The sequence below is a fragment of the Podarcis liolepis genome, assembly GCF_965112155.1.
Source record: "Podarcis liolepis genome assembly, chromosome: 6".
In the NCBI taxonomy this organism is placed as follows: domain Eukaryota; kingdom Metazoa; phylum Chordata; class Lepidosauria; order Squamata; family Lacertidae; genus Podarcis; species Podarcis liolepis.
In genome coordinates this window covers 39,121,725-39,145,798 of record NC_139559.1, presented here as the reverse complement: position 1 = coordinate 39,145,798, position 24,074 = coordinate 39,121,725, and the positions used below count along the sequence as shown (strand labels likewise).

At 41.3% G+C, this 24,074-nt stretch overlaps 1 protein-coding gene across 2 annotated transcripts in view; it reads right to left on the bottom strand.

Moving 5' to 3' along the window:
• PLXNA2 (plexin A2) overlaps positions 1-24,074 on the bottom strand; it is a 400,950-nt gene that overhangs the window by 16,909 nt on the left and 359,967 nt on the right. The window contains exons 24-29 of one of the 2 annotated variants that reach the window (XM_083508745.1): positions 23,025-23,171; positions 21,298-21,457; positions 20,999-21,102; positions 7,936-8,035; positions 4,525-4,736; positions 3,441-3,610 (exon numbers count right to left, since the gene is read on the bottom strand). In XM_083508745.1, the coding sequence (XP_083364871.1) occupies positions 3,441-3,610; positions 4,525-4,736; positions 7,936-8,035; positions 20,999-21,102; positions 21,298-21,457; positions 23,025-23,171 (893 nt within the window). The remainder of the gene's footprint in view (positions 1-3,440; positions 3,611-4,524; positions 4,737-7,935; positions 8,036-20,998; positions 21,103-21,297; positions 21,458-23,024; positions 23,172-24,074) is intronic. The other variant, XM_083508746.1, reaches the window with a different exon arrangement.

Genomic DNA, 24,074 nt, shown 5'->3' with positions numbered 1-24,074 from the left:
AGATTCCACTCCCCCAGCTGCTGTATGCAGAGATCAGCTACGGTTGAGGATCTCTCTGTACTAAAGGCTCATGGGGTCTGGCAGCCACAGGGGGTGGAAATCTCTACTCATCAGCGCCACTTGGTAGCATTAAGATGTGTCATTTTATTCCAGATTCCAACATTTTATCCTAATAACTCATTCCTCTAAAGCTTCTGTTAAATTGTTTTTAGCTCCCTACTGCCTTAGCAGGGAATCTGGCTTTGGCAGACAGGATGATTAGAGGCTTTTCAAACCACAAGGGATTGAAGAACACACACACAACACACACATTGTCTGGGGGTTCATGCTTGGTATATGTATGAGCTTTTATTCTCCTTCCAATGGTAAATTTCTAACACAGGGAATTCTTAATCCTAAAATAAAAGCCAAGAGAAAGATGTAAAAGCAGCAATTGTTCTGAAAGTGTGGAATAAACTGCTGCTTGAATCAGTTGTACTTGATTGAAGCATGACCTCCTCTCAGACACCCTATCTCGTAAGCAAGATTTTGGGTGAAACTCATCAAACACACTTGGGAAGTGGGTACTTGACCAGTCACATCTGTTAGATGCTCAAACTAAGTCGGGAGTTCCCTAACTGGTCCATGGACCACATTCAGGTGATCTGTAGTGTGTCTGTAAAAATATGATTGCACATTACAATTGCTACAAAAGGCAGAAAAAAATTATTAAGTGACCCTCCAAGACCCTCAGCAATTTTCAAGTGGTTCGTGTGCAATAAAAGGGTTTGGAAACCACTGAATTAAGTAGTTGTTACAACTAAGGTAAGTAACAACTATCCTTTCAGGTTGTTTTTGTTCTACTTCCAATAGCCCCTTTGAGACTTTTCTTTCATCTCCTAAAAGTTCATTTTTAAGGTTTTGGGGGTTTGGACAGACAAACTGCAGAGTGGGGAAGCTCTCAAACATGCATGTTAATAATAACAGGCTTCCCCCTTGGGATCTCACCAGCAACCAGGTAATTGTTATGCTAATGTTTAGTTTGTCTGCTTAGATCTTGCAATGCATCTATGGAAACCAATAAAAATTTATTTACAAAATAGTTACAGCCTGCCCCACCCTACCACAAGTACAGGGGTGTGATAAGGGTTTAAAATGAGACTTATGAAATTCATGAACATTTGGCAGAGTCTTAGGAACCTAAGAAGCTGCCTTATATGGATTCAGACCCTTGGTCCATATAGTTGAGTTCTGTCTATAGTCTACTCTACACTGACTGGCAGTGGCTCTCTGCGATCTCAGATACAGATCTCCCCTAACCCTACCTGGAGTTTGAACCTGAGACCTCCTGCATGCAAAGCAGATGCTCTTCCACTGAGCTCCGGTCCTTCCCTGGTCTTCGCTACAACTGCACTTTTAGGGTGACTTCATGTCGGCTTCCCCTCCTCAGCTCCTGTCCAGCCTTTTCCAAAACCTGTCACCTCTTCTCAGTGATAAAGTGGAGAATGCTGCCTTTGCCCTTTAGGCGCCTCTCTGCAAATTCAGCAAACATGGATTGTGTTTCTGGCTCTGCTGACTGAGAGAGCATCACTCAATCAGCTCTAGATGTGATAACACTATCAAGTAATGGAATAATTAATAAGGCTGGAATAATTAAAGAGAGACAGGTAGGAATCAATCCCAAGCCTCTGTCCTGAAAATAAATGGCTATATACTGAGCGACGTTGAGGTCAAATTATTCCACACTTTCCTAATACAAATCTTGTGCTTTCTTTGAAGTGTTAGGGTTTTATCATTGTCAAGAACAAAATAGTGAATCTGGTGAAGCAGGGCCCTCTGCTGGATGGAGTAGAAATAAGTGTGTCCTTTATTGTACCTTTAGTCCTGAAAGCCTCAGAAGTCTATTTTCATTACTTCAAACACTGAAAATCATTCCTGATTCAGCTACTTCTCCATATTGGTTGTTGAGCAAATGGTCACTACAGCTTCAGATGAACTAGGCTACTATCAGCTTAGGTTTCTGCCAGTGTGGCCATCAACCAGAATATGGGTTGTGGCTATGCGAGTATTGACAGGCCAGCAGACCACAAATTGAAATTGTATTTCTTTTTGGTAGCTTTGGTGCTGATCTGATAGGGAGGATGGCAGGTTTTTATGTGACTGCTCTTTAAGCAAATCTGATCATTCTGTGCTAGAGAAATAGTTTCAAACACAGTAAATTCTGCACAAGACACCAAGGACGTAATTTGTATTGTTGTCTGAGGGAAGCAGATGGTGCTACAACTATAAAGCTGAATAAAATATTAGAAAAAAAGAGCTGAACAGGAAAAGAATCAGCAACTCTACTTAAATACTTCCAGTAAGAATAAGTACTTAGTTAGAAATGGATCTGAGCACAATGAAATCCACTTTCTTTTTCAGGAGTAACCAAATAAGAATTTTCAGGAGAACTATTTCTTTTGTTTGTTTCAAGCTTGAAAGGCTTTTAGACAATGAACAGACTTTAATCTGAGTCTCTGAATTTGCCTTCCCTTGGCTGCCCCTGATCCACTGCACTATGAATTTGAACAAGGCAATTCAATACAGATCAGGTTTGCCCAGAAATGCCCAGCTATATCAAGGAGAGCATATTCTGCCTTGGTTTTTTCTTTTTATTATCTCCAACTCATACCAGAGGTGGTTTGCAGCTTCCCTGGTGGCTATTTCCTGTGATACAAAGTCCTTTCCCTTTTCTTTTTTCCCTTCTCATTCCTTTCAAGAAGCACAGCTACACTCCTCTTGCTCACATATATTACCTGCTTCTCCTAGAGTGGGGGAGGGGGCAGACCTCAGGCCTGGGGCCTCTGGGCCTCAGAACTGTCCCCAGACCACACCCCTCACTGGCCCTGCTTCACACCTGAATTTTTAAAGGATTAAAAAAAAAAATTAACCCATATTGCCATATATCTGGGGTTTCCCAGACATTTTTCTGATTTGCTGAAAATCTGCCTGGACGCCATTTTCCAGCTGAATTCCTGGACGTGTCCAGGAAAACCCAGACGTATGGCAGCCCTACTGATGTTTCCCATTTTAAAAAGTAAGAGATTATGATTTTAAATTAAGGAGGAAGGGGACTGCTTTGTGGAAGACTCTGCTATATCAATGGTCGGTATCCAACTAAATAGATCTGCTGGAAGAAGGATTTCTCCTTGTGAAAAATGTATGCCTAAGGCCCCACGAAATGCAACAGAACATGCTAGTTCACAAGTAAAAAAATGGCTCCTTCTACTTTTAGAGCAATATGGAGAATCCAAAACTGTGTTTGCCTTCAGAAAGCAAGCTGGACATGATCTAGACAGTTCTGTGATAGGCTCAGGAGGCCTCCAACTGAATGAGACAAACCCTGCTCTGACCACAAGGACTTACACATTCCCGTATCTCAGCAATTTTTGTGCACACTCATAAACTTTGACCCCTCTCACCAGTTGCTCTTCCATGTGTGCCTCACGTCAGTGTCGTGGATGCCATGCTTATCCGCTTGCTCATCCAAGAAATCAAACATATATTTGATGGCCAGCGGGAGAGCGCTGCCTCGGTGCACAGTGCTGAACAAGGTCTCGAACAAGTCATCCACAAACTTTTGCAGCGTACCCTGATGGGAGCAGAGACGAGAGTGTGAGGGTATTTGGCCACAAATCATCAGCAGAGGCAGTTGCAGGACAGTATTAGGATAGGCAGGGCTGAGCTGAACCAGCCTCAGTAACTTCACAGACTCATTTACAGACTGTAAAGCTGCCCCTGTTATTATTAACTGATAGTTATTTTAAATATATGTGCCACTCATGTGCCACTCAGTCTTCATTGTTACAAACAATCCCAGAATGCGGCAAATAAAAATGTTAAAAGAAAGCACAAAAATTTATATATATTATCCAAACTGGTGTTTAATTGCAGGTGTATTCTACAGCATGTTAGTGATACAATAATAGTCCAATATATGTGGTTTGGCATTTTAGGTGCTTCCCCATTGCTGTCTGCAACAAAAGCAGGATAAAAGCAAACCAGAATATATGCAATATAAAAAGTTACAGGTTTTCAGCATGAAGTTACAGGATAGACACTGATTGGAAATGAAGCAGTGTGATCATTCCAAAACTTTTGCAAAAAGTATTGGAAGTGAGATCACGTGCGACTGCCCCGGAAGAATAATAATATTAACTCACTTGTGTCTTACCATTGCTTCATGCACTGATGAAAAAGAGATACAGGATCAAAACTCTGGTGCTGGACCAGCCAGTCAAGTATTAATAAAATATGGGACCCTGGGGTGACATTTAAGGTGCAAGAAGCTTTAAGGTGCAAGAGGGTTGCTTTTTCACCTGTTCATCAGCAACCCAAAAGCATAATGAGAACAATGGTCTCATTTTCACAAAGCTCTACAGGTGGCCAGCTAATATGCTGCTTCCCAAACAGATTTTGATGTTTCTTTGTTAACATTACTGGTTAATATACCACAGTTTTGCATGGACGGTGCTTTGGGAGCTTTGCAACAGATATTGATATTACCTTTGTAGCAAGCAGCCTTGTCAGGTAGATCTCTGACACCATCTTACTGCCCCGATCACCTTCCTTCTGGTCACCGTGGTCATGGTTCTTGACTAAGTGCCAGACTTTCACTCCACTCTCTAGGTCTGGGGTAATCATGGGAGCCCTGGAACGGAGACTGTCTGGGCTGCCTGTGTACCGAAATGTGGAATCTGGGCAGGAGGAAAAAGAAGCTGGTGATGCACAAAAGGAAAACAGGCTTGGTTATATCTCTGTCTTACTTCGTCCACAATTTTCTAACAGTGAAGGCAAATTTAGTGGCTTATTTAAAAAGCAGTGAAAATGTGAACACACTATCAAGCCACAGTCTTTCACAAACAGTCTGCCATTCTATTGCAAAATACGCCAGATATTTTTTGTACTTTATGATGGATATGGGCACCATTATGTGCAACCACACGACCTTGGATAAAAGAACTGATTAGGTGAAACACAGTCGCCATCCAGTTAGAATTGAAAACAAAACCTTCTAAACCTAAGTAATCTTGGCTACTATAGCTACTACACACAGTAGCAGCTTAATGTAAGATGACAAATTGTGCAGTATCTGCCCATGCCATGTGAGGAGTCTACTATTATTCACCAGGGGATTGGAACAGGGTTTTGTTTTGTTTTGGCAGTAGATGAAAGCTAGACTAGCCACTGTCTGTCTGTTTGATATTTCTTATGCCTTGTTTTTAAGCAAATCCTTGTTTTGCTATGACCAGCTCAGGCTAGTTTCTTAATTTGCTGTTCTTCCCTTCTGGGTGACAGCAGGATTAAAGGGATCCCCATAAATTAGGAGGCGAGTAAGTGAATCATTACAAAATTTTCTGAAGCTTCACTCTTGATTAATGCTCAGATAAATATGAATATTCCTGTGGATGTAATTAAGGGGTGAGAGCACTGAATCATTCTATTTTTAGATCTAGCTTTGCACCAATACATAATGCAAATGCAGAGAGAGTAAATAGGGCTTCATTTGCATGCCATCTGCGCAATCAGAGATATCAATATCAATATTAGCAACAACTGTGGAGACTTAGTGTGCAAATGCTCTAATGGCAACTTCTGACTCTGAATAGTTCAATATTGATATTGCTTGAATACAGCTTGAGTTCTATCCTCCAAATCAGGGGTCCTTGCCCAGAAGAACTCTCAAAAGGGCTTTATACTGTGGTCTAAACCACTGAGCCTCTTGGGATTGCCGATTGGAAGGTCGGCAGTTCGAATCTCCACAACAGAGTGAGCTCCTGTTGATCTTCCTGTTGATCTGTCCCAGCTCCTGCCAACCTAGCAGTTCGAAAGCACAACAGTGCAAGTAGATAAATAGGTACCGCTGTGGCAGGAAGGTAAACGGCATTTCCGTGTGCTCTGGTTTCCGTCACAGTGTTCCGTTGCGCCAGAAGCAATTTAGTCATGCTGGCCACATGACCCGGAAAGCTGTCTGTGGACAAATGCCAGCTCCCTCGGCCTGAAAGCGAGATGAGCGCTGCAACCCCATAGTTGCCTTTGACTGGACTTAACCATCCAGGGGTCCTTTACCTACCTTTTACCTTTACACACCATAACTTTAAAGCATATTCAAAGCATTCCCCCCTCAAAGAACTCTGGGCACTATTAAGGGTTGCTGGGAATTGTAACTCTGTGGAGGGTAAACTACTGGGCCCAGAATTCTTTGAGGGATAGAATGTGCCTTACAGGTATAGTGTGGATGCAAACCCAGTTAATTGCAAGCAGAGATAAGTTGTTGCAGATAGTTGTAATGGTGCTGTCTCTACAAAGTATTCCCTTCATAGTTTTCATTTGGTGTTTTGAAATAAATATTTTGAAATTTTTATGAAAAGAGGTCGGTGGTACTTAGACCTTTTCCTCACAAACTAGCCAGCAGAATGAAAGAGCTGAAAATCCATTTCACTTGTAACTTCAGCAAAACATCTCAGCATTTTTGTTACAGAAAAACGTACAGCAATTATTTCATTCAACACAAACTTTTGCCAGAAACAGATGGCAAAAATAAATATGTCCAAATTCTCAAATTTGTTATTTAATTTCAATCCCAGTTTCATTCTTTGATAAAACAGTTGTGCCCTCCACAATCAGGACTTGATCACCTCCCAACATTCCTTTTATAATTGCCATAAGGAAATTAGGAGAATAAATGATAGCAAATAACAAAGCAATATAATAAAGCCCAAATTATAATTAATTATCTCGCAAGAAAAAGATAACCAATAACCAATTATGATTTATTCAACTTTTCTAAAAATGGATAGGCATGCAGCTCATTTTACTGCAATATGTAGTTCTTTGGTATCTTGCAAACAAAACAGCAGCATATCTGGGTTAATGACTGAGTGCACACTTGAGAGCAAACTATAATCAATACGGCTCTTTGAGGATACACAAGTTTCCACTTTAGGGCTGAGTCAAAATTACCCACTGATTTCTTCCCCAAACCAAAACGTGAGAATAATAGACACAGCCATTTCCCAAACAGCCACGGTCTAGCCACAAATTACATTTTAGGTGTACAGTACCACCCTGGTGCCCTCTAGATGTTTTTGACCACATCTCCCAGCAGCCCAACCCATGGCCATGGCAAATGGCCAGGGTTGATGCTCAGAATATCCAGAGGACAGCAGGGTCGGGAATGCTGAATTGCACAAGTTTTGATGCACACATCAAGAGGATAACATCTGAATAGGTCCTTTGCCGGCCGGCCTAATTTCTTACCAAATTGGTTAATTTTGTGATAATTTCAGTGGGGACATCTGAGAACCCTGGATATTTGAAATTAGCACCCATTGCAACAATTTTCAAATAGAGCATTGAAGAAACAGCAGCTCTGTAGGAGTAACTGCTTTAAGAGAATGCTTCTAGTTCTGGTATACACACAGATAGTCCCATTTCATAGGAACAGCAACTCATAACTCAGGGCTCTCCCACACTTCCTTTGTCCCGTGCCTAGAAAGCACAGGTCCCAGCAGTTTTGCATTTGCCCTGCAGCTTTCCCCTGCAAAACACGCTATTTACAACTGAATCAGAACAAACAGCAATCCATAGAAAATCTGATTGACATTTGGTCTGATTCAGCAGTAAACTCTGGTTTTCCTGGGAGACAGTGGCAAGGCAAACAGGGGTGTGGACAAGCCCTCAAAGACAGAAAGGGGCAGTCCTGGTATGTGATGTGATCTGTGTGTGCATCAAAGTTACTGTACAGCTTTGGACTGCACCCAGTGATTTTTTGTATACAAAAAATAAAAAGATAGCATGTTCCATGCCTCAGAGCCAGAGGTAAGAACTCTAATAAGCTTGCTGGCACAATTAGCTGATTAGACCACTAATCTGGAAATTCAAGGAAAGTTTACATCACATCACTTTGCTTCTTACCATATCTGCTAATTGAGGTCCGTGATATGCTGGCAGAGGCGGGAATATTGTAGGATGAGGTCTGCTTGGGAACGAGGGCCACTACAGAGCGATCAGACACCTGTTGGGAGAAAGGAGCACAAAAGATAAGCAAGCAATGGAATATTGTAAAGAAATTCTGCCCTAAAAGATGTTCACAGAGTCCAGCTAGCTAAGAACAGTGAAAGTTTGGCAGAAACATATGGAACGGCACATGGTGCCAGAGGACCAATGAGAAAACAAAGGATCTATTTCCCTTGTTGGTTTGTTCTATCCCTGAAGAAAATGACTGAGAATGGAGCTGGGGAAACATATTGAGGGCATTCTTGGTCATTTGATTTAGGATTACATTTACTCCAATAAAAATTGAGATTCCCAAGAATTGTAGCAACCCAATTAAAGCAATAACGCACTGGGAATAAAACAGCTATAATAATGTTATGGACCATAAAACATTCATATTAAACCATTTTTTATTTTAACCATTTTTATGAACTTTAAAAGTTTGATTTACAGCAGAACAAGTCATAAAACCATCTTTCAAGATTTTAAATTGTCAGTCCCACAAATGCACCAAAAAGGAGGGGTGAATTAAATTTGGGGAAGTCAAACCATAAATGAACATTAACACTAACGAGATTTTGTTATAGCAGGTTTTAGTGGTAGCATTTAATTTTACCCTCCCTATAAATCTGAGAGTCATACAGTTTTTAACTTATCTTCATTAACAGACCTTAACATCTCTGAGATTTGTATTAACAGCCTCCTAGTGTGGAACAGTTGTGGGAATTTAAATGGTAAGCTATTCAAACTGGGAATGCTCTCTTGACTTGTGCCTGTCTTATATGAGTTTGGATAGGCCTATACCCTTTCAAATCATCCCACTGCTGGTGTTAAATCATTAAAAAGCTGTTCATTTTGAAGGTGCTCAACCGGGCTTGCCAGCACATGTGAAAAGGATCTAGGGGGTCTTAGTAGACCACAAGCTTAATATGAGTCAACAGTGTGATCAAGCAGCAAAAAAAGCTAATGCTATTCTAGGTTGCATCAATAGAAGTATGGTCTGCAGATCAAAGGAAGTAATAGTACCACTCTATCCTGCCTTGGTCAGACCCCACCTGGAGTGGTGTGTCCAGTTTGGGGCACCACAATTTAAGATGGATATTGACAAGCTGGAATGTGTGTAGGGGATGGCAACCAAGATGCTTTGGAAACCAAGGCTTATCAGCGGTCAGCAAACTTTATCAGCAGGGTGCTGGTCCACTGTCCCTCAGACATTGTAGGGGGCTGAACTATATTTTGAAAAAAAAGAATGAACGAATTCCTATGCCCCACAAATAACCCAGAGATGCATTTTAAATAAAAGGACACGTTCTACTCATGTAAAAACACCAGGCAGGCCCCACAAATAACCCAGAGATGCATTTTAAATAAAAGGACACATTCTAATGTAAAAGCATGCCGATTCCCGGACCGTCCGCGGGCTGGATTTAGAAGGTGATTGGGCCTTAGTTTGCTTACCCATGCTTATGAGGAACAGCTGAGGGAGTTGGGCATGTGTAGCCTGGTAAAGAGGAAACTGAGTGGAGCTATGATAGTCATCTTCAAATATCTAAAGGGCTATCAAATGGAAGATGGAGCAACCTTGTTTTCTCCTCCTCAGGACCTGAACCAATAGCTTAAACTTACAAGAAAGTGATTCTGACTAAACATCAGAAAGAACTTTCTGACAATGAGAGCTGTTTGACAGTGAACCGACTTCCTCGGGAGGTGGTGGACTCTCCTTCATTGGAAGTTTTAAAGCAGAGGTTGGATGGCCATCTGTCATGGATGCTTTAGTTGAGATTCCTGAATTGTTGGAGGTCAAACTAGATGACCCTTGGGTTCCCTTCCAACTCTACAATTCAGCCAATAGAGTGCTGAAGTGCAGACATGATGTCAATGATATATCTTTGTTTAAACAGTAAGACTAGGCAGACTCACATTTTGAAATGCTGCATATTGGTCTTGACACCAGCCTTGCTCTTACCTACAAGAGTCTCAGTCCTATTATATTTATTTTTAGATGCAATTATAATCATTCTGTTTTATGAATCTTTTATAATTTTGTGCATGGTTTTTTTAAAATCTATTTACATTTTTATTGCATTATTCCTTTGTAAACGGCCCTGAGGTGGTAGAAAAATACTTATAATAAAGAAATAAAGCAGACTCAAGGATGTCACAGCCCTCTTTTAATTATTATTTCTGTATCTAGAATACAGCATGTAAGGGTGCCTTACATTATTTTAGCTTATGTGTCTCAACAACAACTAAATATTTTGATCTGAATTTAACAACCTTCGGTCTAAACCCAACACCTTGCTTCATTCACAGGGATGTTGTGAGAATTCATAAGATTGTGAGTAATCCTATACATACTACCTGAGAGAAAGCTCCACTGAACTCAACAGGGCTTACTTTTGAGCAGACACACATAGGATTGTGTAGTCAAAGCGCTACATCAGTGATAAGCATTAGAGTTCCCAGCAAAAGGCAAACGATTACTAATGTATGGAGGCCCATGAAGCCCTTCATTACAGAAGTTATTATAAATGTTATTTTTTCCTTCTATTAATAATAGGGCCTAGCATGATATGCAGCAAGAATGTATTTATATTTGGCAAGCACAACACTTTGTGCCTCTGTTATTTCTCCTCCTCCACATCCTTTCACCCAATTTATAAGTCTCTAGAAGGAACAATCAACAATCATATTATTTTCTTATGATGTTATTAGCTGCCACTTCGGTTTAATTCCAGCAGCTGAAATACAAAAGGCAGTTCACACACAAAAGAAATCACTCCCAGGCTTCTGAGTTTGCAGAGTTTCTTCAGAGCTGTAGTTAACCAAAAGAAAAAGAAAAAATCCAGATACAACACACATGCGCACACGTACTCTCACTTCAAACAGGGTTTGACAAATACTTCAAATTCTTAGCCACCAGTGTCAAAGTACTAAATTCCTGGGTAACCAAACACCTAATTGTTTTGCAGCTCTGAGTCCATCCAAGGCTTCGGTGGAATGCTTGTTCTTGTCAGCTAAAGTAATATCTGATGCACATGCTCCAGCCCACTTCACACATATCCATCCAAACATAAAATCTGGTGAAGAAGGAGAAACTGATGGATGTCTTTCAGTTTTCATCCGTATCTTTGTAGAACCTGTATACTTAATTCAGTGCGATGACTTCAGTGGCAGCTGGTGTACATATTTTACAACAGAGTGTTGCACTTTCCACCTGAGCCATGGCATCAGAATGCTATGACAGGAATGGGTAAAACGATGTATCCCAAACCATTCCTAATAGTACCTCTTTAACAGATGATATCTGATTCATATTGCCATGTGAATTGACTCATGCATGGGCCCTACCTGCCAGTTCTATACATATACCTTATGTAGCGAAGGCTCTAGGACAACTTGGTTGGTAGAGCGTGACTCTTAATCTCAGGAATGTGGGTTTGAGACCCATGTTGGGTGAAAGATTTCTGCACTGTAGGGGGTTGGACTAGATTATCTTTGTAGCCCCCTCCAACTCTACAATTCTATGATTCTTCCAAGCTCATTAGCTCATTTAGTTTCAGAACTGTCCAAACAATGCATGCAAAAGGCACTAGTTATTCAGTGGAGAAGTTTTTTCCTAGTCCTTTTAAAAAACCTACTAGGTTAAGAAACAATAAAAACAACTGGGGAATACATTTTCCATTCACGTGCATGAAATTATGAGAGTGAGCTACTGGATAAGGCAACTGGGTTTTGTTTTCTGTTTTGCTTATTCTTCCCTATCCTTAATATTTAATTGGAAATAGTCTCTAATCTCTCTTTCCTTAGTGCTTTCAGCTTTCCATTGACTTGGTTTGCCGCCTTGGAATTAACCTTACATATGCAATTATACATTGTTCAATGTTAAATTGAGGGCAAGCCATTTTTCTTGTAATAGGACGCATTTGTGAAAGCTATATTTCCCCCTTTCAATCTTCTTGAATCTTTCAATCTGTTTTCAGAGCACTTACATTTTCAGTTTTATTTATTGCAATTGGTAATAAATGGTGTACATTTCAAGGGACTGCTAATCTGAAGTTAACGACATGCTGCAATATGCTGGCCCTTAGAAACAGTAAATGGAGATTTTGTAGCTTTCCACTGACCTGAACTGTACAGTTCTACAGTGCCTGGACTGTATTTGATTTGTGTTTTGGCTGCATCTCTATTTGGAGAGCTGATGCACTAGAGGAGTCCCGTATAGCTGTGTGAGTCACTTATACAACACATGCAAATATCTAGGGGTGCAATTGTGTGGACAGTTATCTTCTTCAACACCTTTGGAGGTTCTGTGGCTGCATTAAAAATCCACAAAAGCAAAGATAACCTATGTTGCCCTCTGGTTAAACTCCCATCCGCCCATAAAAAAGTTGTTAAGCGTTTTGTTTTTTTTAGGAAGACCCAGACACATTTGACAATATAATTCAAATTGGAAAATTGGATAGGGCAGCTTTGAAGTAACTCCTTAAATTAGAGCTCTCAAAATTCAATCTGATATTGTATTTCAGCATCACTATCATGACCTGCACCTAGCATTTGCATATGTGAAAGGAATGATCTGTGAGCTGAACTTTGCTTCTACAGAAGGACTGTAGCTAGGAGCCTGGCTTATCACCTACTGTGGGAACCAGCCTAGGCCATATGAAGAGCTTAGACAGCCTGATTGTCCTGTTAATGCGGATGCTGCAGCCATTCTTCCTGGGCTTGTTCTGTATGAGGCAGACCATATCTAGGGAGCACAGTATTAAGCAGGGTAGCCATGCCTACTTCCAAGAGGAACAGGGAGCAACTAGGACAGACATTCATCTTAAGTGTCTGCAAACAGGAGGTTATGGACAAGATTTTAAACTCTCGCTCTCATATTTGAGGCCACAGGGTTTACTGTAAATCCACCGTTACGTTTTTCAAGGTTAGGCTCAGAGATGCTGGGTGGTGACCCCAAGCCTCACAGTAACCTAATATATTGCTATAGCAGGAAGAAAAGGGAAGACTACAAAATATATGTATGAATTCTTGTTTTCAGATTATATATAGCTCATTTGGTAGAGCACAAGACTCTTAATCTTAAGGTTGTGGGTTCAAGCCCCACATTGGACAAAAGATTCCTGCATTGCAGGGGGTTGGACTAGATGACCCATGCGGTCCCTTCCAACTTTACAGCTCTATATTGTCATTTCACCTATGCTCATTTCACCTAACAGAAGGAAATACCAATTTAACTATTAAAATCAATGCATGTAACCTCCCCCCCCATAAAACAACAAGGTAAATCAGGCTTTTAAAAGCACCTCCAAAATGCATGCTGAAAAGAAGTTTTGGCCAGGTGCCTGAAGGTAAGAACAGATCTAGAGTGTCCAAGTTCCCCTGGGGAGGAAATTCTATAATACAGGTGCTACAACTGAGAAGGGTCCGCTCTATGTCTCTTCTGATAAGGAAAGAGCTCAGAGCAAAACCCTCATCTTAAGACCTTAATGTTGTATATTTTTGGATGCCTGATCCAGCAAAGTTGCTCTTATGTTCACGTGTGTTATCAAGGTTGTGGGCTTTTAAGGTTAAAAGTAACTATTCTAATTGTATTCTGATTGGGAGCCACCACAGACTTCCAGTAGACATGTCATGTGCTTTCACTGTCTCCCAGTCACCAGCAAGGTAGGCTGAAGTTTCTGAATAGTTTTCAAAGGCTGACCCACATAGAGTGTGCTACTGCACTCTAATGTGGAGGTTACCAAGCTATGCATCATGGCGATCTTTTCCTAGTGGCCACAGCTGGCAAATCAACTTAAAATGATAAAAGGCACTTCTGGTCACAGCTGTCACCTGAGATTCCAGAAGCAATACTTGGTCCGGCAGCACCCTCAGACTGTGCACCTGGTCCTTCAAAAGAATAGCATCAATTTGCTACAAATGTGTGTCACTTTTAAATGGTATTGGGCACTCAGTTATTGCAGGAAAATGAATTGTCCTCAGTTCAGGACTGAATAATAAACTGTGGACACCTGATGACTGCCCTGTTTAGAACACACCTGCATTCATTGCATTGTCCGGTCCTGAAGCTTCTGTAATTTTGATAACTAAAAGGAACATTATTACTGAAAGTGAAAAGAAAATTTGTTAGGAATGAACTCAGAATTGTGACTAGCATTTGTAAAGTGTCACTTTGATAAGACTTCTGTCGCAGAAAGGCCAGCTGCTCTATGCGGCTTAAGCAATCTCTAGTTGGGTTGCTAAATGATCTGGTATACGCTAAAAAAGGATTGTGCACATTTGGCAGCAAATTATTGCTTTTTCATACTCATGAAATAGAAACAGCTATTACTGTCAGTTGGGGCAATGGGCTGATTAATGTAAAGGACAAACCAGGAGCACAGCAAAATGCTAGCATCCCTGAAATGCATGCCTTAGGCAACTGCTACTGAATACATGCATACGACAGCACACATGCCCCCACAACAGAGGTTGATTTAGCACAGCAAAAGAACAAAAGAACAGGGCATTTAAACCCTTACATGATCCTGGCAGAGCGGGTGATAGCCCCAGCTATTTATTAATGCTGAGACTTTCCACATTACCAAAGGGATTTGGCTACTAGTTGATTCCCAATCATTTTAAATGGAGGCTGGGCCGGGATTTTCAAAGTGAAGGGAATTTGTGCTTTTTACTTATTTAGCTGCTTGTGAAAATCCCCACTTCTCCATTCCCTTTAATAACAGCTGAGGTGGCTTTGCAGAAATCTTAGCCTGCATTTGTACTATATTATACCAGTCTGCAAACCTACGACCAGAAGACTGCATTTTGATCTGTAGGCAAAATGTTGGTTTAGACAGGGCAGAAAGCAGCTCAAGCCCTGCTTAGCTATGAAGCTCCATGGGTGGCTGTGGGCAAGTCATGATCTCTCAGCTTTACCTGCTCTGCAGAGCAGCCATGAGGATAAAACAGGAAAGAGCTGTAAAGCACGCTGCACCTTGAAAAATGCTGCTGACATAACTCCTTCCAACAGTATGAACTTAATTCATGAAAAAGCTTCAAACAAGGAAGGGTTTGTCTGTATGAAGAATCCTGGAAGTAGCCCAGCACACCTACATCTGACTTACATAATGTCATGGATACAATTGCTTCTCATGTTTTTATTTTCACAAATTACATGTGGGAATACACCCCTGTGTGTGTGTGTGTGTGTGTGTGTGTGTGTGTGTGTGTGTGTATAGAGACCCTGTACCATTGGCAAGAACTCTTTGACCACACTTCCACAGTAACACAAAAAGGCAAGAGGATTTTCTGTGCAATTTGCCACAATTGCCATCATGCTGTTGGCTCATGATGATGCACCTGCACTGTCACAGGAGTTGCCGTGCCCTTCTGCTCCAGCCAAAATTTACAATGGATTCTTCCTTCTCCAGCCAAAATGGAACGTGACAAAACAGAAGCACAGGGCATTACACATGCATTACTGTCCAGGGTGACTTTCTTGGCAATCCCACAGTAGCCTATGAGGTATATTAATTCCTCACATACTGCACTGCAGTCAAGGATACTGGCCTGGGTTAACAATCTGTATTATAACTGGAACAAGGGGCACCACCCTGTTTAAAGGCCTTTCTAAGTTACTAGTTTGTTGCAGAAAAACATGCACTCTGCAATTGTTTTAGGGGATCCAAACGTCTTCTCTCTTGCCAGCCTCCCTACATGTTTTTGCAAGGAAATAACATTTTTGTGACAATAATTGCCATTGTTTTATCCCTGTGGTTGTCCCCCTGCAAGCACCTCTATGGTGAGTGATACATGACTGTAGCTCTGTGATTGCTATATGGGCACCAACTGGAAAGTTTTTATGACAGCTACTTTATGAGGACTGGACATAGTATGACTGATGCTATGTCATATGGACCTGCCCACTTCTCAAGATCTACAGAGAGAGTCCCCCCCCCATCTGCTCTTTATTTTACTGAGAACCGTGGCAGTCCTGGGCCAGTTAAGTGCTGCTGGCTTTAAAGCTTGGTTTTGTGAGCAGATAGGTTGTCAAGAGGGCCTCCTTCAAGCCTATAACAATAACAATGAAAGCAATTGAAGGAGGCTAGATTTCTAAAGTGAAATGTTTTAAAAGTGTTTTCTTCTTTGTACAGCATATAGAGAAGGGGTTACAGTGCGCAAGGGGAATCCTTTGAAAGGCTTCAAGAAGCAATATTTATTCTGAGCTGAAAGTTCAAGAGAAACAGACAGGCTGAAATAGGTTAATCAGCAATCTTACATCCAAGTACTGTAGGGTTGGAGGGAAACAGAAGGATTGTAATGGGTGCATAGGCCTACTGCATTCCCCTCAATCAGATAATATTTTCTTCCCAAGCAAAACTCTGGTTTGTCTAACTACTGAAGCTTCACTTTTCATCGTTGTCCAGAATTCCTTACTACTTCCCCCTCCATCCTTCCCAACTCTGCATCCTCCCCCCTTTCACCTAGTGCTTTCTCCTTCTATGGAGCAACCTCTCTTCTTTAGTTGCTTTTCCATTCTGGAATCCTGAGATCTTCCGATTTACATATATGGTATGAATCTCTATGATAGACCACTGATAGTACAGCTGCTCCAACTCTCTACTACTCTTGAATCTCAGTTGGGGGCAGGGAGGGAAGCAGGTTTTTCATTTTAAGTCCATTTTTCCTCTTGGAAGTCTGGAGGAGCTAATAATTAGCACAGTAGGGGGAACTGTGTGCACAGATGTGTGTGTTCAGTTTAAAACAGAGCCACAATATGTATAATATGGTCACAAGATATCTTTTATCATATTATGTCAGTGCCTTATCAGGTGTAGTGACTCTTGGTTTGTTTCTGGACCAGTTCAGAGTGTTGTCCTTTATATCTAAAAAGATCGGGGCCAAGTCACTTAAAAGATTAGCTTTTCCATCTGTGTATATCTACTGAGAATTTAAGATCCTCTTCAAAGGTCCTGCTCAAATGATGCAAGATGAGCGGCTACTATGGACAGGACATTCTTGGTGGTGGCAACCTGACTGTAGAATAGCCTCCTTAGAGTGGCTTGCTTGACAATTTCTTTATGGTCTTTTTAGCAACAGATGTAATTTCTTTAATTGCCCAAGTCTTTAAAATAATTCGTGATTTTAAAATTTGGGCTCAGAGACTGATATATAATTGGTCTTATTTCTTTCTCTGTGGGTTAAAGTTTTTATGATGCTATTTATTTGTTTTGCTCTTTCATTTTTATTAATCAGTGTGACTCTTAATTTCTTATAAGCTGCCCAAGAACTTATGCCATTGGTGGTCTATAAAAATACAGTAACTAATAAGGACAGTACATGGGGTTGTATATCTTTTATCCAGATATTGGTTTGGCCTCAGAAGCAGAACTTTATCAGGACCCTTCAGAGAATTTTCACTCCATAAACATCTGGATATTTTTAAAAAAACCTAATCGGAAACTGCATAAAGCCAGAGGACAGCCACCTGTTAGCAAGCTCCTTTCCTTTCCCACAGGAAAATGTAAAGCAGCTGCAACATGATCAGTCAGCCCCTTCTTCCAATCCTTCCCTCACCTGTCAAATATTCCTAACCACTGGCTCACTGGTGGTGAGGTAACCCTATCTCAGCAAGGGTTAAATCTGCTCTCAGTCTAGTGCACTCTCTATTTCACCCTAATCAGCACCTGCAATTGAAAATTCATTGAATTCCTCTGCCATGCAATCCTTGTCTGGACAATGTCATTTGCACACATTACAAGGCTGAATCCTTTGGGGAAATGGGGTTATCAAGCAGTGAATTGCAAGGGTTGCAGAGGTTGCCAGAAGCTGCATCTAGGAGACTGGCTCGTTTATTTGCTGACTGAAGATAAATAAATGGTTTATGCATGTGACACCAACAGTATATGTGGTCCCCAAAATCCCTGTAGTAGACACAAACACTCCTGCTCAAACAGCAGGCAAGAATATGTTACCATTCCTAAAATAGGCAACTTAGGTTGCAATGCAAACTACACTTACAAAGGAATGTTTAATTTAACAAAGTTGGGGTTACCTCTGAATAAACATGCTTAAGATTGCACAGGATTCACCTGGGTGCTTTTTGACCATCACAAAGAGACAGTAATTTATTCACTTGGCTCATATTGAAATCCACGCAGACCCATATCATGCAAAGGATTCAACATGCATTTAGCTTCCTGGACATACAGATTTAGAAAAACTATTTTTTAAGTTTGCTAAATATAGTAAAGTGGTATACAGTGGTACCTCGGTTTAAGTACTTAATTCGTTCCGGAGGTCTGTTCTTAACCTGAAACTGTTCTTAACCTGAAGCACCACTTTAGCAGGGCCTCCTGCTGCTGCTGCGCTGCCGGAGCACGATTTCTGTTCTCATCCTAAAGCAAAGTTCTTAACCCGAGGTAATATTTCTGGGTTAGCAGAGTCTGTAACCTGAAGCGTATGTAACCTGAAGTGTATGTAACCCGAGGTACCACTGTACACTTGTCATGCCTTTTCAATTAACTAGTGTAGCATTTGCAAGCACATAACTTAACTGATATACACAAATGAATGATAATATTTACAGTAAAAGAAGGGTGTTGGGAACCTAATTTCTGGAAAAAAATCCACGTGCCTGCTGTGTGTCCACTTGTCTTGTTTCTAAGAGGCTAGTGCAGTACAGAGCATTATGAGGGATACAATCTAATAATATTGAGAACTAGTAAAAGGAAAAGCAACGTGGCAGTTCAGGGGTGTACCTTTGTGACTAAAATGGAAATGTTTTGCAATTTAAGGGGTGTTTGTGTGATTATTATGGAGCTGACCCTACCCCCCAAATCACATAGCTTTCTCTCTCTGTCTCCAAAGTCAACGTACTGAGCATGGACATCTGCAACAGGGAATGTTTATGTGCATAGACAACAGTGTGCATAGGCTTCAATGTGAACCTTGTGCGGTTAGGGCTCTACTTCTGAGGAAATCTATACGAAAGGAGGTCTGCATGTATAGGTTTTCCTCCTGCAGATGCCCAGTCAAATCAGTGTAGACAACAGCTCAGTCGGTAGAGTACGATACTCTTAATCTCAAGGTCATGGGCTTAAGCCCCACACTGGGCAAAAGGATTCCCTTGTGGTCCCTTCCAACTGTACAATTCTATGAATCTATGAAATCATGGATGGATGGGTGGAGCTAGGCAGAACAAGCAAGTGATACAGCTTCACTCCCTGGTAATTACAGGAGACCCTTCATACATCTAACATGTGGAGGGGCTTTATGTTGAGGATATACATGCAGTCAAACAGCATTTCTGATATTCAGTTTCAAGAAGTATTATGTTTTCATTGGGAAGAACAACACAGTTTTACTTTTTCTCTCTTATATTTCTATGCTTATGGGCATGTGGACATAACCACAGGATAAGAGCTGAATTGTCCTGAGTACCCCTCCCTCCTGAGAAGCCAATGGAGATGATGGCATTTGTGACATGGACAGGAGCAGATTACTGTACCCACCACCAGTCTTACTGCAAAGGAAAGCCACTACATGGCTGTGTAATGGACTAAATTTAAGACAAACTGAAAAGGACTTCTGAAGGAGCAACTGCTGAGGAAATCTGTTCTGTTTTAGGATATGCAGTAATACCTCCGTGAACATCCGCCTAGTCTAGCGTCCATTCCGGTGAACATCCATGGCAAACCCGGAAGTACCGGAATGGGTTACTTCTGGGTTTGCAGCTCGCACATGCGCAGAAGCATTAAATTGCGCATGTGCAGAAGCGCAAACCGCTCCGCACGTGCATGCAGACATGGCGCTTTGCCCTGCGTCCTTTTTGGCTAGTGGCTGGGGCTCCAGAACAGATCCCGGCCGCAAAACACGGTACGACTGTACTGCACACAGAAAAATCAAACAATTCATAGAATTCATGGCCACGAGGGATTAACAATATCCTTTGAAATGATCTGAAAATTGTAGACCTGATAAAAATCACATGACCTTCTTACTTTAAATGCCAAGCATCTGTCTGAGCAAGAGTCAATCTCCCACCCTTTTTGATGAATAATTAGAAAAGTTACTAAGTAGGAGGTTTCATTGTAAAGGAATGGAAGTGTCAATTGAAACAAATGACAAAGCAGATAGGATTACTAGGACAGCACATCTGCCCTTGGGAATGCTGTTCCACCACCTAGGGCTAATACAGTTCCATTCCAATACACACATTTCTTGTGTATCACTCCAGACTCAGATAAGCGGATGGGCTTGGTTGAGTATTCATACTTGGTGATCTGCAATGCAACATAATTAACCAGTTTCTGGCTTATGCAGCCTTTGCAAGTTTCATCAACACTGAATTTGCATGGCATGACAAATTATTTCCTCAATTATTTCCTCAAAAGTCACAGATTGGCTCTGTGGCAGAGCAGGGAACTGAGCCCAGATCGTCACAGTATGGAGACAGTGACATATGAAATGGGCCAGTCTCCCTAAATTGAGCTGTAGCAGAGCTTTGTATGTGTGAATTGGTGGAAAACCAATTGCCCATGCAGCCTGATATCTCAGGACATTTGTTCTGACTATCGCTCTACCCAGCTGCATGATCTGCAGCCCGTGGCAGATTTCACCCCCACACTCCTCTGTCACATTCCAGCCCTCCGCTTCTGACAGGGCAGCTACTACACTGGCCTCGGTATCCTTAGTGCTGGGAGCTCAGCTCCTCTGCATATGCTGTCTGTCTTGTGAACACGGCTGGCATTTTTAATTTAGTCAATTTTCAGCTCTGCTTGTTCCTGTGAGATGTGTGTCAGGGCTGTTTTCCCTTTTAATACGTGAACACATTGAGCCGTTCTGATTTATCATAAGAATGTGACTCTCTCTGCCTGTCTTGTTAGAGGAGATACAGAGGAATTAAATTTCTGTGGTAGTTTTTTTTTTTTTTTTGCTTTGTCTTCCGCTCAGCTGATTTCTGTGGGCTGAATTCTAGGCTTTACTTGCTTACCTGATAATGAATCAAGGTGTTTAGCCGCTTCCAGTCACCCTCAATCTTGGTGGTGATATCTTCATCCTGAAGGACCACACGTGCTATTCGGCCTTGCCGCCACTCTGCAGAAGAAGGAAGACAAAGTTAGACAATCAAGGACAGAGGCACAGTCATCTCATTGGTAGGATGGTTCTCTGAAATGCTGAACCTCCAAGAAAGGAAGAATGGTTAAATTATTCTTCTATTGATTCCCGTGTAACTGCTCTTCCCACCCCATTTCCATAAGTAGCTCTTTCCCAAACCAAGTATGTTCCTACCCAAGTCCATGTCAACAGCTCGTGGCCTTTGTGAGTATGGGACATTTTTATACACTGCATCCAGAATCTTCTCTTTGACCTGAGTGATGGTGTCACAGTTCAACACTTTCACAGGAATCTCAGGACTGTTCTCATTGTCTGGATTCACACAGTTCAAGATCTAGAGAAGAGAAAAGAATGGGAATATTAAGATGAACTCAGAAAAGCTAAGAAGAAATCTGCATATTACAGGAATTCTCAACCTAAGTTGGAGGTATAAAAATGCCTGTTCACAATTAAGTCCTATTTAGACAGGGAAGCTAAACTGATAAAAAAAACCCAATGATTTTCCATTTCATAGAAAGCATGTGGAGACCCAGATCTGTAAGTATGCAGAGACGTAGTCTACATAATTAGACAATTGCGTACATACAATTACTGTAGCTCTCTCTGTCCCTTGGGAAGGTGGATAAAATTTGTGCATGGATGATGCCCACGGGTGATGTACATAATGCTTTGGAAAGCCTGGTTCATCCCTTCAGATTATGGATGGATGGCTTGCTCTTTGTCCGGTTTAAGCGTATTTTATTTTTAGACACTAACAGATTAACTCTGTCCTGTTTTTGCAGTTTAATGTGCAGGTTTTTGGGGTTTTTTTTTTAACACAAATCTACACCAATGTAGTTAAAAACAGGAACTAATGAGGTGGTCTAGAGCAGGGGTGCCCAAACGTTTTTCAAAGAGGGCCAGTTTTGATGAAGTGAATATGCATGAAGGCCGACTGAAGTTGCTGAGCTTTTTAAAGGATTTTACCCCAGGACATGGGGCCCGGATTAAATCGACTGGTGGGCCATATTAGGCCCCCGAAACGGACTTTGAACATGCCTGGTCTAGGGGCTTTACAACCTTTTCCCTCTTTTCTCCAACAGGACCTAGCCAACTGGAACTGCTAGGAAGTGTGACTGGCTCCACACAGGCAGCAAACAAGGTGGCAAATGCCTCCTGGCAATATTGGTGTTGGGATATGATGCCCTGCCTAGGGATATTGTCTGAGGAAAAATGTGATTGTCACTTTGAACCCATGGTATTCACTATGTTCCCCCCCCCATACATTTGTCCAATGTCCTTCCCAGGGACAATGTATACATTGGTCCAAGAGTTTTGTACAGGTGAGTCCACACTGGGATGTGATTCCCCCCTCCAATATTCCTTCCCCATTTGTAATTCAACTGTACATATACTATACTATATTATACTATACTATACTACAGGATGAGTCCTTTAAAAGAGGCCCCGTGGATACAGAGTACACATATTCCACGAGGCCTCTTTTAAAAAACTCACCTGTATCATGGAACATCAGCCACAATTCTGAAAATGAGGGTTGGAACTAGCTGAGATGGCTAACTGCCTATTTCCACCCTATGTGGAATCTTTAAGCATTTTCCCTACCATTAAAAACAATGGGCTGGCTTAAAAGTAAAAGTATTAGGTTTGTATTACTATTCACTAAGGTGCCTGGGCTTCACATCTTTTCTCAGGAAGCTTCTCTGCTTGGATATGGACCCAGAGTTTCCACAATAAGAATCACCATGAAAACATTCTACTATTATATAAAGCATCTGGGACAGGAAAAAATTGCCACCTAACTTCCCCATTCAATCTATGTCCAGCCCTGGGGATTATGTTCCCCATAATGGCTGATGTCTGGTGCAACCAAAAATTGTTCAGAGAAGGCACCCACTTACTAGAGTTTTGTACTCAATCTGCTGCCGGATCAGCTTGTCCTCACTCAGGGAATAACGTGCCTCCCCCGTAATGGCATCAATTGGGCCTTTCTCCATCTGTTGCTTGATGGCACAGTACAACATGAAGAGTGGCTCTCCAGCACATTCCTGTTTGATACAGAACACAAGAGAACTTGCACACTGATAAAGATAGAACTTGTCAAAGGCAGAGAAACCATGGCAAACAAGTATAATTTAAAAGCAGCTACACAACCCTCCTGATTTTTTAAATTCATTGAGCTTCACAAGCAATGTTGGCTGATTTGAGTTTGCATGGTTTTGGTTTCTAAAGATTACAGGATGCGTTGCAAAAATATGTAACCAGAAAGGATGTGTCCTTGTTTTATGCACCATTTAGTAACACAAACATTGGCTTTTACACCTAACATGTATACTGGTCAGTTTCATTATAGGTGTTATATGATGTCAAGTGACTGACAATGGGGTGATCCTGCCCACCTGCCAAAATGACCCATGGAGGGTTGGCCGCATTTGCAGCCAAGACTCCGGCTAGATCCAATTCCCTGCCCTAGAGGTAAGTTCATAATACTGCTCAATTTACTGGGGATGTACCTCACTAAATAGTGTTCAAAACATGTGTGCTTTCAATTTGGTCAGCATTAATAGTAAAGCAATAAAATAAAGCATTAAATATGAAACATTCACAACTAAAGTATCTAAATAAACCAGAAATTCAAGTAAAAGAAGTCACATAATATCTCCCTTGTTACATTCGATCAACTACAAAGACACTTTTCTTTTTATGTTATTACAAAAATTCACCCACTCCTCTCTGATCCCTTGGCTAAAACTCTGATTCATTCTGTGGTAAACTCCAGCCTTGACTACTGCAACATTCTCATCTTTGGCTTCCTCCTTTTATATCTAAGTTTTCTCACATTGCTCCAAAACTCTGCTACCAAAATTATTATTCTGTCTCAACCCACATGATGCAGAAGCTCAGGAAAGCTCAGTCAGTAAAGCATGAGACTCTTAACCTCAAGGTCGTTG